Source organism: Pipistrellus hanaki (genome assembly GCF_964339955.1).
Source record: "Pipistrellus hanaki genome assembly, chromosome: 2".
Lineage (NCBI taxonomy): Eukaryota > Metazoa > Chordata > Mammalia > Chiroptera > Vespertilionidae > Pipistrellus > Pipistrellus hanaki.
In genome coordinates, this window is record NC_140504.1 from 183,199,523 (window position 1) to 183,214,805 (window position 15,283).

The 15,283-nt window shown below is 47.8% G+C and overlaps 1 protein-coding gene across 5 annotated transcripts in view; it reads left to right on the top strand.

Annotated features, from left to right (window-relative positions):
- Nucleotides 1-15,283, top strand: part of MECR (mitochondrial trans-2-enoyl-CoA reductase) — a 43,702-nt gene that overhangs the window by 11,471 nt on the left and 16,948 nt on the right. For all 5 annotated transcript variants that reach the window (XM_084875047.1, XM_084875046.1, XM_084875044.1 and 2 more), the window contains 2 exons: nt 13,341-13,438; nt 13,917-14,048. In XM_084875047.1, coding sequence (XP_084731173.1) covers nt 13,393-13,438; nt 13,917-14,048 — 178 coding nt within the window. In that variant the 5' untranslated portion in view covers nt 13,341-13,392. The remainder of the gene's footprint in view (nt 1-13,340; nt 13,439-13,916; nt 14,049-15,283) is intronic.

The following is a 15,283-nucleotide window of genomic DNA, read 5'->3' on the forward strand; positions in this document are numbered from 1 at the left end:
CATACTAACACAGGTTGGAACAGGGGCAGGAATCCATGGCTTCTGCCACCTGGTCTCCTGTGATTTCCTGTCCACTGTGCTGTGTGCCTTTAGTTACAAATTGCTCCTATTTTGGAGCCAATCCGAGGCCTATTTGGCCTTAGGCAAGTCACTCTTCCCTGCTGAGACCTCATTGCCTTTATAATTATGTCCTCCTAAAATTCTCTTAGATCTTAATGATTTTTGCATGTGACTTATAAAAACAGTGTATGAATGTTCAACCATTATAAGTGCCCATAAGTAACTAGAGGTATACCTCGTTTTTTGGTGCTTCGCTTTATTGCGCTTTGCGTTTTGGGAATTAGGCAAGACCCTATTACCAGCAATAAGATTATGACTCGCTTCATTGCTCTACTAGTTTTGTTGCATGATCTGGAATGGAACCTAAAATATCTTCTGTTTGGCTATCCAAAAGGGCTAAGTGGGGTCACGGTAGTGGGGCTAACAGTGAAAGCATTGATCTGTAAAACGTGTTTGGCAAGTTACTGATGTTCTCTGAGCCTTAGTTTCATCGTCTTTAAAAATGAAGACAATACAATCATAGCTCATAGCGCCAATCAGCTGAGCTCAATCAGTCTAACACTTCCCACCAAAAAGCACCTACATCCTCTCCTGCAGTCCCTTGTTTACAACTCTGATTATCAGCAAACGGTTTGCCTGTTTGCCAGAGGATAGGCAAACGGAATTATTTTCATGATTAAAATACAGACTAGAGTGCTCACTTCAGCAGCACATGCACTACACCTGGTATAGTACAGAGAGGATTAGCATGGTCTCTGCACCAGGATGGCACACACATTCATGAAGCATCCCACATTTTTACTTAAAAAAAAACCAAAAAACCCGGGAGATGTTTTGACAGCCCGAGGGGATAAGCCTCAGAGAATTTCAAGGTCATTCCCTCAGCCTAGCCACATCCACCATTAGAATATTGAGACCAAAAGAATTTTGAGAAGACCCCAAACTGTATGTCCCTCGTGAGTAATAAGTCACCAATAAACTCCAAATTGTATGTTGATCCTGAGTAATATATTTCCATGGGGACGGTGCTGTAATGAGCTGGTAAAGCTCTGGCGAACACTCCTTTTCCAGGATTGCACCCCAAACAGGAACGATGCGGTGCCTCTCTCGCAGGCTTGTGATTTATGGGTCTGGTATAGGGCCTGCCACAAAACAGGTGCTCCAGACACGTTGTTACATCTGTATCTGATTTCAGTGAGAAGTGCACCTTTTATTGAGTTCTGTGGCGATGGAGAAGGCATCTCCGATGCTCAGGGACCTGCGGAAAGGCCCGGAAGGTTAGGCAGCTGAGTGCGGCTGTCTCCTGGTTGATCACCTCCTCCCAGAGGGTCAGGGAAGCTGGAACAGACTTGTTGCTGATGCCGCTGAGGGAAAAGGGATCACTGTCTTGTCTCCTTGTATGGAACCCTAGTAATTTCCCAGAAGTTCAAAGCGTGATACTTCCGTAAAGCATTGCATTGGGCCTTGGCTTCCCATCTCAGTCACCTACGACACTTTTAGAAACTACATATCCCCACGAGTGACCCCTGAAGTACTTAGGAAGTCCAGGGAGGCCCTGGGATCCGTGTTTTCCCAGCTCTCCACGTGGCTCTGATGTGCAGGCCTGGGCTGAGAACCTTTGTCCTGTGGTCGTGGATTGTCAGGCAGGCGGGCGGTTCCCACTCTGCCTGAGAATGGCAGCTTTCCTTTCTGACCCAGATTCAGGCAATTTGACGTGTTCCTGTATGGCCTGGAGCCAGAGACTGGGATTCTCTCTTTGTAGTCATGTCTTGGGAGGTTTAAGGTAACTGCGGCGTCACAGAAAGAATCAGGTGTCCTTTAAGTACCCTCGTAACTGGGTATGTGGGTCAGGTTACACCAGGCAGGGCCATGGAAGTACTCAGAGTCCAAGCAGACTGTTTCCCAAACTCGCGAGGTTTGTGATGTTTGCTCTGTGGGCGGGGCTCTGGGAGCAGCAGGGAGGGAATGAGGAACAGTCTGCTCAGGTCCGGGGCGCGGTGGGACTTCTCAAAACGGGGCCTCCAGGGAGCTCCTGTTCTCATTTCGCCATTCTGAATGTCCTTCTCTTCCATCCTGGTGGCCCCCAAACTACGCTCTTCCCTCCTCTACTAAGTCTTTCCCTGACATTTTATAGTTTCTTTCTTTTTGCCAAAAAAATATTCTTTCCTTGGGCCTTTTTCATTTAAAGAATTGAACAGCTGATCTAAATGAAGTAAGAATGTGCAAGAGTGCCCAGCAGGGTGCTCGGTTGGTTGGAGTGTTGTCCCATTCACCAAAAAGGTAACAGTACGATTCCAGGTCCGGGTACATACCTCGGTTGCAGGTTTGATCCCAGGTTGGGGTACACATAGGAGGCAACCAGTTAATGTTTCTGTCTGCCCTCCCTCCCTCCCTCCCTCCCTCTCTCTAATACCAATTAAAAATCTATATCCTCAGGTGAGGATTTTTGAAAAGGTGCAGGAGAAAATTACAACATGAGGGAGTGGCAAACCTTCTAGACATTTCAGAGGTCCCCAGACAATTCCCCCTCGTGAAGAGTTCCGGATTCTCTATAGGGGTGTCGAACTCAATCAGAGAAGGGGCCAAAATCTAAAATCCAGCCTAAATCGCGGGCCGAATGGTTTACTGAACAGTCATAAACTGACAATGTCATAAACTGACAGCGGAGTGCAGTGATGACAGCGCGGTGCGGGCCACATTGCAAGGCCTGGCGGGCTGGATTTGGCCCGCGGGCCTTGTGTTTGACACATGTGCTATCACAATGATTTTCAACTGGTGTGCTGCAAAATGTTTTAAAACATGCAAAACCTGACTATTTAGTCAGGGGCACTGACCTCTTCTCCCTTAGATTATCAAATTAAAAAGAAAAAAAAATGACAATCATCAACACAACTAATAGCTGTCTGGTGTGAATAAATCAAAATTGTACCTATATTTTTTGTCAAATCGGCAAAAAATAATTTTTTTGTGTGCTGCAGAATTTTAGTAATTAGTTTACGTGTGCCATGAGATGATAAAGGTTGACTAATTGCTGCCCTATCAGATAGTTCCCACGTACTCCGTTCCTTTTGTTCCTGAAAGTCCCCTTTCCGAATTTTGCATCCTCTTATGATAAAAGCTGCTCTCATTCATTCTATACCTACTATGTGGCAGGCATTGAGCTAAGCTCTCCAGATATATGATGGAATTTTAAACTCAGTTGGGGTTTGGTCATTGTTATCCCCATTTTACAGACAAGATAACTGAGACTCAAGAAACTGGAAAGACACTTGTCTAAGATCAGACCACTAGGATGTAGCTTTATTAATAGTCCTCGATATAGACATAGACCTGGAGAAGCAATGATGATCATCCCAAGCAAATAACATTGGGAATAAGACAGGTCAGAAGAGAAGAGGAGATTGCAGGTCATTCAGGTGACCCCAAGTCTACCCTCCATAAGATCAGCAGCCCTTGGCGGAGGTTCCGGTGGCTCCCTGGGCTCAGACCCCGGCATCCCGTGCTCATTCCAGCCAAGTCCGTGCTTCTCTGACATTCTTGGTCCCATCGGAACATTTCGGTGTAGAAGACACTGCGATGTGAATGCCCAAGAGAAAAGCCATCGAATGTGCGCCGGTCAGAGGACCAGTGGTACCACTTTTTAAAATAAACTGTCCTGCCCTTCAAAAAAAAAGTAAATAAATAAGATCGGCAACCCCACCCTGGGGAAGACAATGAGAATGACCTCTGTCTCCCCCATTTTCCTGATCCTGGTCATCACAGCTTTCTCACCTGCCTGCTGCTGGCACACAATGCGAAACCCTTGGACACATACCCGGGCTGTTAACCAGATGGGATTTGGGGAGCAGGTGGTGGGCAGCCAGGCTGTGTAGGTAGTGAGTTCTCACTGTAGGGCACTGTTTGCTCTCAGGGGATCTCTTCTTTTTGCAGTTGATGTTAGCGTTGAAAACCCAAACTATGCTGGTGAGTTGGTTTTTTTAAAACAGAATTCTAGTACTTTGAAAAATATTTAGCATTTTGGTTTGGCACTCTGTTGAAAACTAGGATTTTGTTTGTTTTGTCTTGTCTCCTGGAGCTCTTTATTGTGGTCATGTGTGAAGGAGGGGGGAACAAAACTCATTAAATTATTTATTCTTTAAAAAAAATAACAAGTAAGTTCTGGGCCCTGAGAATCATCTATGGTCTTTGTCCTCAGGGAACTCACATTCTAGTCCAGGAGGAAAAGTGTAGGAATGTTTCTGCATGTGGTATGTCTGATCAACAGATACTTAGGAAGTGCCTGCGTGTAGTCCTTTGAGGGAGGTGCCTGCTGAAACAGGTTCCCAGGGCGCTGGCCTGAGCTCACGGGATTCTAACTCAAGCAGCTTCCACGCGAACATTACCTTCCCTCTGGACTTCCCACTAGGCTGTGGGGTTTAGGGCCAAGCCCGTTTAACCCCGGTTCCTCATTCTTCCATCTGAGGGTGAAACTTGGCAGGCACACCCCGGAGGAGCTGCACGAAGGAGGGGTTTCAGTGTCTGGGAGAAGAGCTGCCACCCAGTGCAACCCCACCTTACTGTGATTGCCTGGCCCTCTCCTAGCAGCCCCTGCCACTCTCTGATACAGTTCCAGGCCTTTCCCACCCTGAAATGGGGTGGGGGTGGGGGTAGGGGGTCCTCATTTTAGAGAAGGAAAAGCAAAGCTGACACCAGGTTAGTCAGGATGTCACTGGGGCCTGGCCGGGGTTCTGGTCCCAATTGTGCCACTCATTACAGTGAGGAAATCACTCCAGTCTCCTTTTTATTCTCAGTTACTCTGATAAAGGAGTCAACCAAGGTCAGCAATGGTAAATACAAGCGTTCATGCTGTCCCCACACTCCGATCTTCTATGCTGATGATCAACCTTCACAGCTTCCACTTCTATCTACCTCAGACCTGCATGCCCCTGTACCCCATCCTCCCCAAACGACGCTCTCCTGCCAAGACGAGATGAGCCCTCAGCGTTCTTTTCAACCCAGTTCTGCAGCCATGGGGGTTGTTAAGAGGCATGAATCCTCTTTGATCCAATAGTTGTCCAGCTCCAATACGTCTATGAAACTGAAGCAAGCGTGGGACTGCCCACTTGCCAGTGGTTGCCCTAGCAACCTCCAGGGAGCAGTGCTGTGGCTAGAAATCCGGGGTCTTGGGCACAAGATTTCATCAAGGGCTCCCTTTGCCCTTGGTTCGGTACATAATCAGCAGCCCGCAGCGGGGCCTGCATGGTACCTGTCAGAGACTAAAGGAGCTGCGACTCGGCCTCCTGCTGTGGTTCAGGCTTGCTCTCTGGAGCCACAAGGAGAGTTAGGCCTCGGCAAACTAAGCAACAGAGACTCTGCAGCTCCCTTCAAGCAAGTGTCCTGATGTCAGCAGACTTAGAACATTACGGAGCTTGCAAGCTTTGTGATCATCTTAATCAAGGGAGCGTAGGGGATTGAGAAAGAAGGGTGACAGTTTCTTTGCCAACCTTGGGTAGAAACTTCCACCAGTTGCCCTCAGTCTCTGATTCCCTTCCGTTCAAAATGATTGCGCAGAAAGTCCTGGATGGTAGGAGGGCAAGATTGCTTTGAGCCAGGGAAGCCAGCAGAGGCGCAGAGAGGCAAACAGGAACAAGGAGCTCTGCTCAGGGACAGCAGCTCCGTGAGGACTCCTTGAGAGGGCCCCACCTCCAATCCAGGCCGCCAGCATCCCCTGCCGGGGGTGAGCTGTTACAAGCTGTGAGCTGAAAAAACTTCATTCCTCCGCGATGTCCCAGTTGTGCTGTGCTTATTGATTATGAATCAGATCTCAGAACAGCGTATCCAGCACTCAGGCATTCCACCAAGTCACAGAAGAAGGCTTGTTTGTGACCGCGGAGGCTGCAGACAGAGTGGGGAGAGCCACGGGAGGTGTCGGTTACCTACACCCAGCGTGGCGCTGCGGTGGGACACATTCTTGGCTCTGAGTAGTGAACAGATGACAAAGTCTCAGTGTTCAATGGCTGTCTCCCTGCCTGCTCTTTCTGCTCAGAATCATACTGACCAGTTTAAGGTGACTGCGTGGAAGATGCGAGATAGCACAAATGGTTGCTAATTAAATGCAGAAGGCGGGAAAGATATCCTCGCGGCGCTGGCTAGTGCTCGCCTTACACAGCAAATATAACCGAGGCCGTCCCCAGAGCGCTGGCCTCTTTTTCCCCCCTCTCAAAAGGCTCTTTCTTCTGCCTGCTTTTTGTCTCCCTTGTCGTTCAGATGGCATCACAGGTGTACAGCCTCGGCCTCAAAGGGGCCATTGTGACCTTATCCGGTCTGGGATCTGCTGAGTGGAGACAGGGGCATCCCGCGGAGCTGCATGGCGCCATTCGCTCGCAGGGGAAGACCCTGGCCTTCCCGGGGAAGTGACTGGAGATGTAGCCAGGGGCTGTGTTTGGGTGCCTCATTTGCTCTCCACAACACCAGTTCCTTTGGGGAGTTAAAAAAAAAAAAAAAAGGGAAGAAATTACTGTCATTATATCAGCAATCCAACCCCTGGAATTCAGACTCGCCCCATTTTCCTTCCTGTCTCTGCAGAATGGTATCCTTGACGACCTGTTAGAACTCTGCAGGAACAGCCGTGTCTGGTATTGATGGCATTCCATGGGGCAGGCTGGGGCTGGTCCCCCCCCCCTCCACCTCCCAGTGAGAGGCAGCTGGACCAACACACCCTCCCCCAGGCGGGCAGCATGTGCCGGGCCTGCCTGCCGCCCTCACCCACCTGTATTTGCAGTTTCAACTTTCCGTCTCCTAGGTCCTCCTCCCATCACACTCTCCTTCCCCCCAGGTCGGTGAACTTCACCTGGCAGAGCAGCTAGGCTGCCCAGAAGACAAAGAAGAGAACAGGGATCAAGGGGTGGCCCAGTACAGCACTTGTCAGGCTGCCGTCTGGAGGCAGGCCGTTATTCGCTGTGAAAATGGCCTTCCCAGCTCAGCTAACTGGAGCTCTGATTGTTCCGAGCCGCGCGGGTTTCTTTACCGGAGGACTTCTCAGAGCCTGTATGACCGGAATGTGCAGTCCGAAAGGGCTTTAGGAGGCAGCGTTTCCCAAACGTATGGGACCCCAGGGAATACCTAATAATATCTCCCAGGACAGGAATTCCACAAACACAGCGGAGGGATGCCGGCTTAGTGTTCAGCAGGCTGAGCTTTGGAATCAAGCTTCAGATCAAGTCTAGCCATTTAACCTTGGGCTTCTCAGTTTCCTATATGTAAATTAGGTTGACGGCATCCTCCAGATAGGTGTTTTGAGGACAAGACAGCATTGGGTACATAAAATGTTAAGCACCATGCCTGGAGCCCAGTAAACTGTCAACATAATTGTCCAGCCATCACCCAAAATATGTTTACCTGCTCCCCTAGACGCTCCCTACAAAGCCAGCTGTCTCCGCTCTGTGTCTAGCCCAGGTGCCCTCTGCTCCGTACCAGCCTGCTTCGAGCTTCCTCCCCCCTCCAAACCACTCTTTCTTCCTCCCTCTGTCACCATCCAGTTACCCAAGCCAAAAGCCCAGGAGCTCCCAGACTTCCCACAACTCCCACGTGGAGTAGGACACCAAGTGAATCAATGCCACTTCTTGTTGGAGAGATTCTAGGTGGTCCAGTTCTGCCCATTCCCGGGGCTCCGATCCAGACTGCAGCCGGAGCTAGCCTCCTGTCAGGTCCGATTCTTGGCCATTCTCTCTGGATTGCCATTCCTCTCGATCCACCCAGTTAACCCCTGTTTATCCTTCAAGCTGCAACTAAGGTATCACTTCCTCCAAAGCCCCTCTGCTCACCTTTGTTTTCCTCCCCCGACGGTTAAACTCGGTCAGCTCTAGCACAAGCCTGCCCCTGAGGAAGCACTTCTCCCAGGTGTGAGCCCCTCCCTACACCATCAAGCTCCGGGCCAGATGTTACTTTTTCATATTTAAACCCCTTGGTACCATATCTGACACTTAGTAGGACTGTCAGTATACCCTGAGTGGCCAGATTATTGTGATCTCTGAATGCAAAATCTGGCCACTCAGTGTGTGTGTGTGTGTGTGTGTGTGTGTGTGTGTGTGTGTGTGTATTAGAGGCCTGGTGCATGAATTCGTGCACGTGTGGGGTCCGGCCAGCCTGGCCATGGGGAGGGGACATGGGCGGTTGGCCAGCCTGCCTGCTGGCCAAACTCCTAGTCAAGGGAACAATTTGCATATTAGCCTTTTATTATATAGGATATACACTGAGTGCCCAGATTGTTATGCGTTCAGAGATCATCATCATCTGGCCACTCAGTGTATATCTGTTGAATTAAATTTACTTGAGTTTTCCAAAAAATGTGTCTTCTTTTCAGTGATTCAATGATTCTTTCCAGAGGTATAACTAATTGTTTCAGAGGCTTCCTTGGACTATTAGCAGTTGCCCTTTCTTCAGCATCTAGTGTATCAGGTACTCTAGCAAATGCTTTATGTACATTAACTCATTTAACCCTATGAGGGAGGTTCTACTGTTCTCCCCATTTCACAGACAAGTACTTTGAGGTTGAAAGAGCTGGTAACTGACCAAGGCAGGATTCAAACCTGGACTGCGTATTTCAATCCAAATCCATGCTCTACCCTGTGTCTATGAACTGAGGTCTCCCTTTCTTCTCATCTTGACCATGGTCATCTAGGCTTTTAAGAAGTACAATTTTATTGCAGATGCAAGCTGAACTTTCCCGTGAGGAAAACAGTCGAGGGTTTTTGCTTAGACCAGACTCTCTTAAGAATCATCTCCATTGTTTATCTGCACCCATCCTTTAGGTGCGTTGTCATAAACAGCCCAAAACCAGGAAGAGAAATACAAGCCTCAATAGCTAAGTCCCTGTGGGTTTGAGTCTCTCCCCTGAATGACTGGCACTTCCATGCCACATTTTCTCTCTAGAGGAGAAACGTGGATCATTTCTTTAGGAAGCATTGAGCGCTGTTTTGGCCGCAGTCACTGTGCTAAGACTGAAAGTTCATGGCCCTTCGTGAGCTCACAATCTAATAGGGAGACAACATGCATACACATTCTGACTGTAAAACTGGGTCAGTAAAAAGGGCACTGAACTGAGTCTGGAAGACCTGGATCCAATTCAGAGTTCATATCTGCAACTCCAAAATCCAAAAAGCTCTGAAAACTGACCCTTGTTTTGTTTTTTTTAATTTGTTTTTGTTTTTCATAACTCCTTTGGAGGTAAAACCTGATCTCTCAGATGAAGTTTTATATGGTCATTATTCATCCTCTTAGTGTGATGATTCATTCGTTTTGCTGGAAAACAGTGTATCTGATCATAGAATGCTGCCCCAGCCCCCACATGGGGTATAGATAATATATGACTCGGAACCCTGAAGTACATATATCTCACCCCAAGAGTTTTGGAAAAGGAATGTGAACTTAATACCTTATGATCAATTGAAAAAAATCTGTGAAGAGACTTCATAAACTAAAAAGCCATGAATTCGGATAAGATGGTCTCATGGTATGATCCCTGTGATTGGGAGCATGCGGGATAGAGCATGTGATACTTTGCAGGGCCAAGAAGAGTAAAAAAAGATGTCTTAGGGGAAGTAAAATGTAAGTTGGGATTTAAAGGGGGAATGGAATTTTTCACTTCATAGAGAAGCTGTGGAAATGAAATTCTGGGCTGAGGCAAGAACATATAGAAAATGCAGAAAAAAATATGTCCTTAAGTAGCTTGAGTGCATGGACTTTTCAGCTTACAGAGGAACGGATTATCTGTGAAAATGCAAGAGAAGCAGTACTGATAACACAGGGGGACCCTCGTCCCCAGTCCATGTGCTCTGGGCAGGGTTTTTCTTTGCAGTGCAGACTTACACATACATTCACGGAGAAACACTATGGTCTGACCAGCTGAGGCTGCTGACCTCTCCGCCTTCCCAGGTCGGTCCAGCAAGGATCGAGTCGGCACACCGCTCCTGGCTGGTGCTCACCTGGCTGCCCTCTGCTTGGTCCGGGGAAGCCACTAACCATCTGGCTTCTGTAGCATCAGACTGCCAGGTTCACATCAGATCAGCCACTTACTACTGGTGGCCTTGAGCAAGTCATTTACCTCTTTTGTGCCTTTGTTCCTCAGGCATAAAATCAGAATAATAGTAGAAAGCTGGCATGGAAAGCACTTAGAAGAATGACTCACTGGTAAGCACTCAAACAGTAGTTATTATTGTTCTTACTATCACAAGGGTGCCCCCTCCTCCAGCTGTATAAATATATGCATTCCTTAATATTTACCTAAAAAGGAGGGGAAGTCCCTTTCTTAATTCTCTCTGCCCTGGTCATCAACTTCTTCCTAGTTAACCACTTTCTGTAGGGACTATTTCTGTTTTGGGGTGTTTTTTTTTTTTTTTTTTTTATAGCTAGCTGTTTCTCAATCATGGTGAGGAATGGCCTCCCTTAATTTGGTTATAATCTGGCCATAGTCGGTTTGGCTCAGTGGATAGAGCATCGACCTGCAGACCGAAGGATCCCAGGTTTGATTCTGGTCAAGGGTATATACCTCGGTTGCAGGCTCCTCTCTGACCCAGGCCCTTGTCAGGACTCATGCAGGAGGCAACCAATTGATGTTTCTCTCACATCGATATTTCTGTCTTTCCCTCTCTATAAAAATTAATGGAAAAATATTCTCGGATGAGGATTAAAAGAAAAATTGGTCATAATCTGGTACAGGGATTTCCAGATTAGGATCCCTAGATCTCCAGGGGTCCTGTGGGCAGTCATGTGGATTCCCACACTAATTTCAGGATAGTGATACAGAGGAAGGTAAATAAGAGTGCCAGCTTTGAAGAGAAGCCTTGCTACGAACCAGCTATCTTACCCTGTGTCAATTCCATAATCTCTGGCAGCCTCTGTTACTTGATAGAATAGAAATATATCTCTGGCTGAGTGGCTCAGTTGGTTGGGGCGTCTGGTACACCAAAAGGTTGCAGGTTTGATTCCTGGTCATGGCACATACCTAGGTTGCAGGTTTAAACCCCAGTCAGGGTATGTTTAGGAGTGCTGGAAACCAGTTCCAGCATGTCATAATTGCAAGAGTTTCATCAAAAGGTTGATGGAACTTGGGGACTCAACAAGGACTGAGTCACATATGTTACAACCTGTTGGAATGGCTGAAGGCATTTCCCCAAACCTGAAAAGGATGCAGTAAATTGATTGTTTGCTGCCAGACAGCTCAAGGCATTTTAATCTACATGTTATTGCCTCCTACTGGCCAAACACCTGAATAGCCATAGGTTATTCCCAATTCTGACAATGGACTCTGTAGACAAAACCCAACCCTTGAAGTATGTATCTCCACCTTGCCTTAGGACAGTGTGTTAATAAAAAGCAAGGGGCCCTGAGACAGGAGAACTTAGTTTCTTTAGATAGGCTCCTCTGACCCCCAAAGCCTTTCAGAATTCTCTCTCATCTCTGGACTCTTAAGTTACACACAGCCTTTCTTCAGATTGCCTAACCCTTCTTAATGCCAGAACAAGAACCCCGCACAGGAGGCAACTGATATTTCTCTCTCACATTGATCTTTCTCTTTCCTTCTCCCTCTCTCTCTCTCTCTCTCTCTCTCTCTCTCTCCCCCTTTTCTTTCTCTAAAATCAATAAAACATATCCTCAGGTGACAGTAAAAAAAAGTATATATAAAAAATGGAAATATTAATACTGTCCTCACAGGAGCATTACATCTTACAGCAGATCGTGTATTTGACACCTTCAGCACAGGACATTGTGTAATAAATACCTGCCACCATTAATTTACTATTAGTATAAGACATTTCTTGAAAATCACACTTTACCCCAAGTTGGAGCCTCAGATATAATTAAAAGGTCGGATTTCACAAGAAGTAGATAGAGTTACATCCATTTAGTGTGGTGGCATTGTTGCCCAATGCTAAGAGTCCCTGGTTGGTGGTTCTATGTGCCTTTAATAAGTAAAAATGAAGAGAAATATTGCTTAACAAGTACATTTGGGCAGAGAAAGCATTGCAAACATGAAGTCTGAGACGGGGTGGGGAGGGGAGAAGGACAAGGAGTACGGTGGTAAAAGTCACAAGGACCCACCAGTTTAGTACACTAATCAGTGCTTTCTGGTTGTAAGGTCACCTTTTTTAAAAAAAGTAACACATGGACATTGTGGCCTTCCTCGAAAGCCTGTTGGCATTTTACCCATGAACCAAAGTCCCAGGGTGTCTAGGGCCCACTGAGACCAAAGGGAGTTGTTATCACATAGAGTTGAAGTGGGAGGTGATATTGGAAGTGATGGAGTGCAAACCACCAGCACCTCCCCCTCTTTTACAAATGGAGACAAGAGGCCTCAAGCAGGAAAGAGACTTGCTGGGTGACAGCTGTGCATGGCAGGGCTTCACTCATAGGATGCTCAGCACTGCCCAGCAGCCTTTCTGATAGGCCAGGATCCTCATCCAGAAGAAGCACCACTCCAGATGGTGAGCCAAAGTCACCCAAGGAGTCCTTTCTGACCTACACAGGCCACCTCTCCACTTCCCCCACCCTCCCCTCTCCCCTGTGTGTTTTATGGGGGAAGAGAAAGTGGAGAACAAAGGACAAGCCCAGGGTGTCCCAGTTGTGCTGGTCCCTAAGAACTAGTCGAAGTGCCCTCATCTGGAGGTTCTAGTTCAGCGGGTCAGAGCTGGGCCTGAGAACCTGCATTACTAAGGACACCAGGTGATCAATAAGCAAGTTTGAGGGACAGGGGGATTTTTATTATTTTCTGTCCTAGAGTGGACAGTGGGATTGAAAGGTCACTAGGATTTCCCCCATGCAGTGCTGACAGACTTATCCTGCATCCTGTGCTAATTCCTTACAGCACCTTTCTCTTTTCTAACGGAACCGGAACCTGAATTCCTGGGCATACAATGGCAGCTCAAAAATGTTGCTGACTGACCTACTCTGGGGAGATGATTTGAGCAAAAGGTGCCTCATCTAGCCCTGAGCAGTTGCTCAGTGGTTAAAGCATCGGCCTACCCACCAAAGGGTCTTGGGTTCGATTCCTGGGCAAAGGCATGTAGGTACCTAGGTTGCAGGTTCCAGCCCCGGCCCCAATCAAGTCGCGTGCAAGAGGCAACCAATCGATGTTTCTCTCTCCCTGCCCTCCTCCTTCCCTTCCATACTGTCTGAAAATCAATGGGAAAAAAAATATCCTTGGGTGAGGAATTAATTAGTTAATTGATTAATTAAAAAATTTTTTAAAATATGCCCGGTCTAGCCTGGGTGGCATTAACATCTCTCTCTGACTTTGTGCTTAGACTGAAGAACCAGGAGCTAGCTGCTGTGGGCGGATCAGACGTCCATGTGAAGATGCTGGCGGCCCCTATCAATCCATCTGACATTAATATGATCCAAGGTAACCTTGGTTTCTGTGGCTTCTGTTAATTGGCTTTTTCTTTTCTTGCTTTTGCTTTTGCTTTTGCTTTTGCTTAGCCACCACCTCATTTTCATTCCTTCTCAGGTGTGAGTGTGAAATTCCTGTGATTAGGAGCAGCTGTCCTCCAGATGTGCCATCTACAGATGGTGGAGCCCCCCCTGGCCTCCCCTCTCTGGGTGTGAGGCTTTGCAAGCCTTAGGGAGATTGCAGGAGGCATAAAGCAACCATCATGACGAGCCTGTAAAATGCTGGGCTCATTGCACAATTATCTTATCCAGTCTCCCATCTAGTCAATCTTCCCTGTAACCACAAAAACAAAGGAGCATTATCCCTTTACGGGTGTAGAAGCTAAGGCTCAGAGCTGGTCCGAGGCAGAACCCAGACTGGTCTCACTCCAAAGGCCATGATCCCACCGCCCGCACCTTGTTGGATGACCCTCTGTGCTCTTGTCCCTTAGGTAATTACGGCCTCCTTCCGCCGCTGCCTGCTGTCGGAGGGAACGAAGGTGTCGGACAGGTGGTGGCCGTGGGCAGCAACGTGACTGGGGTGAAGCCAGGAGACTGGGTGATTCCAGCAACTGCTGGTTTGGGTGAGTTTCCCCACGTATCAGCAAAGCCTTTCATTCCAGATCTTATTTTGCCCACACTATAGAGATTTGCTCATTGGCTCAGCGTAACTAAGAGATGCAGGGCTTATTATTAAGTCCCTAACCCTACCCTCCCTCCAGAAGGGTGAGAGCTGAACAAAGAGAGCAGGAGGTGATGTACCTGCTCTCCCATCTCCCTGGGCCAGTGCTGATGGGAGCTGTGATTGTCTGAATCCCTACATCCCTAAATCCCTGCAGAAAGGTACAATGAGGAAGCAAGACAGCATCTGCTCTGCAGGAGGTTGAGGACTCATTGAAGAAATCTTCAAACCAATAAGCTCAGTAAAGGGAGTGCTCCAAGTTCCCAGGGAACAGAAGACACTGCTGGCTATGCTGTGCGCCTGCGTGTGGGAGAGAGAGGTCGTGGGAGGGACCAGGGCTTCCTGGAGGAGGAGCACTGGAACAGACCTTCGGTAGATGAATGCTGTTAGATGGAAGTGAGCCACAGTGGTGGCATGTGGAGGAAGCAAATCAGCAAAAGCACAAAGCTGAGTTTGGGAAATGGCGGGCAATCCCGTGTGGCCTCAGCAGAGGATGTGCACCTGGGAGAGGGTAGGATAAGTGAGACAGAGGGTCACAAAGTAGTGGGGCCACATGAGGGAGGCCCTAAAAAAGCCACGTTGAGAGTTGGGGTCTTCTTTTACATACAGTAAGGAGTCATTGCCGAGCTATTCAACACTTGATGGTTTTTGAGGCACAAACAATAGACAAATGGACCCTGACAGCAGCCACGGGAGGGAAGCAGGACCAACATTATCCATCCAAGGGAACACATGAGGACCTGAAGCTTGAGAAGAAGCCCTGGCCCAAATTCAAACATCAAACTGAAGGAGAGCTCCCCAGGCTCTTGTCTCCTCTGGTAGGACTCTATGGGTATAACTTACAGAGTCAACCCACGCTTGCTGTACAGAAAAAAGTTAATCGGTGTGTGGAACTAGGAAGAACAAGGGATGGAAAGTGTCAGGCAGAGCTGGATCCCGAACCCCAATGATGTCAGAGCTCTGACTTCTTGTTCTCCTTAGTTCTCAGGTGGGATCTCCCCACACAGTGATGTGGTAATAGCAGCAAATCGTTATTGACCACTCCCTTTCCACCAGGCACTTTACATATAGTAAGTCATCATTCCCCATTTTGCAGGGGAGACATTAGTAAATGTACAGAATGAAGCAACTTGCCCA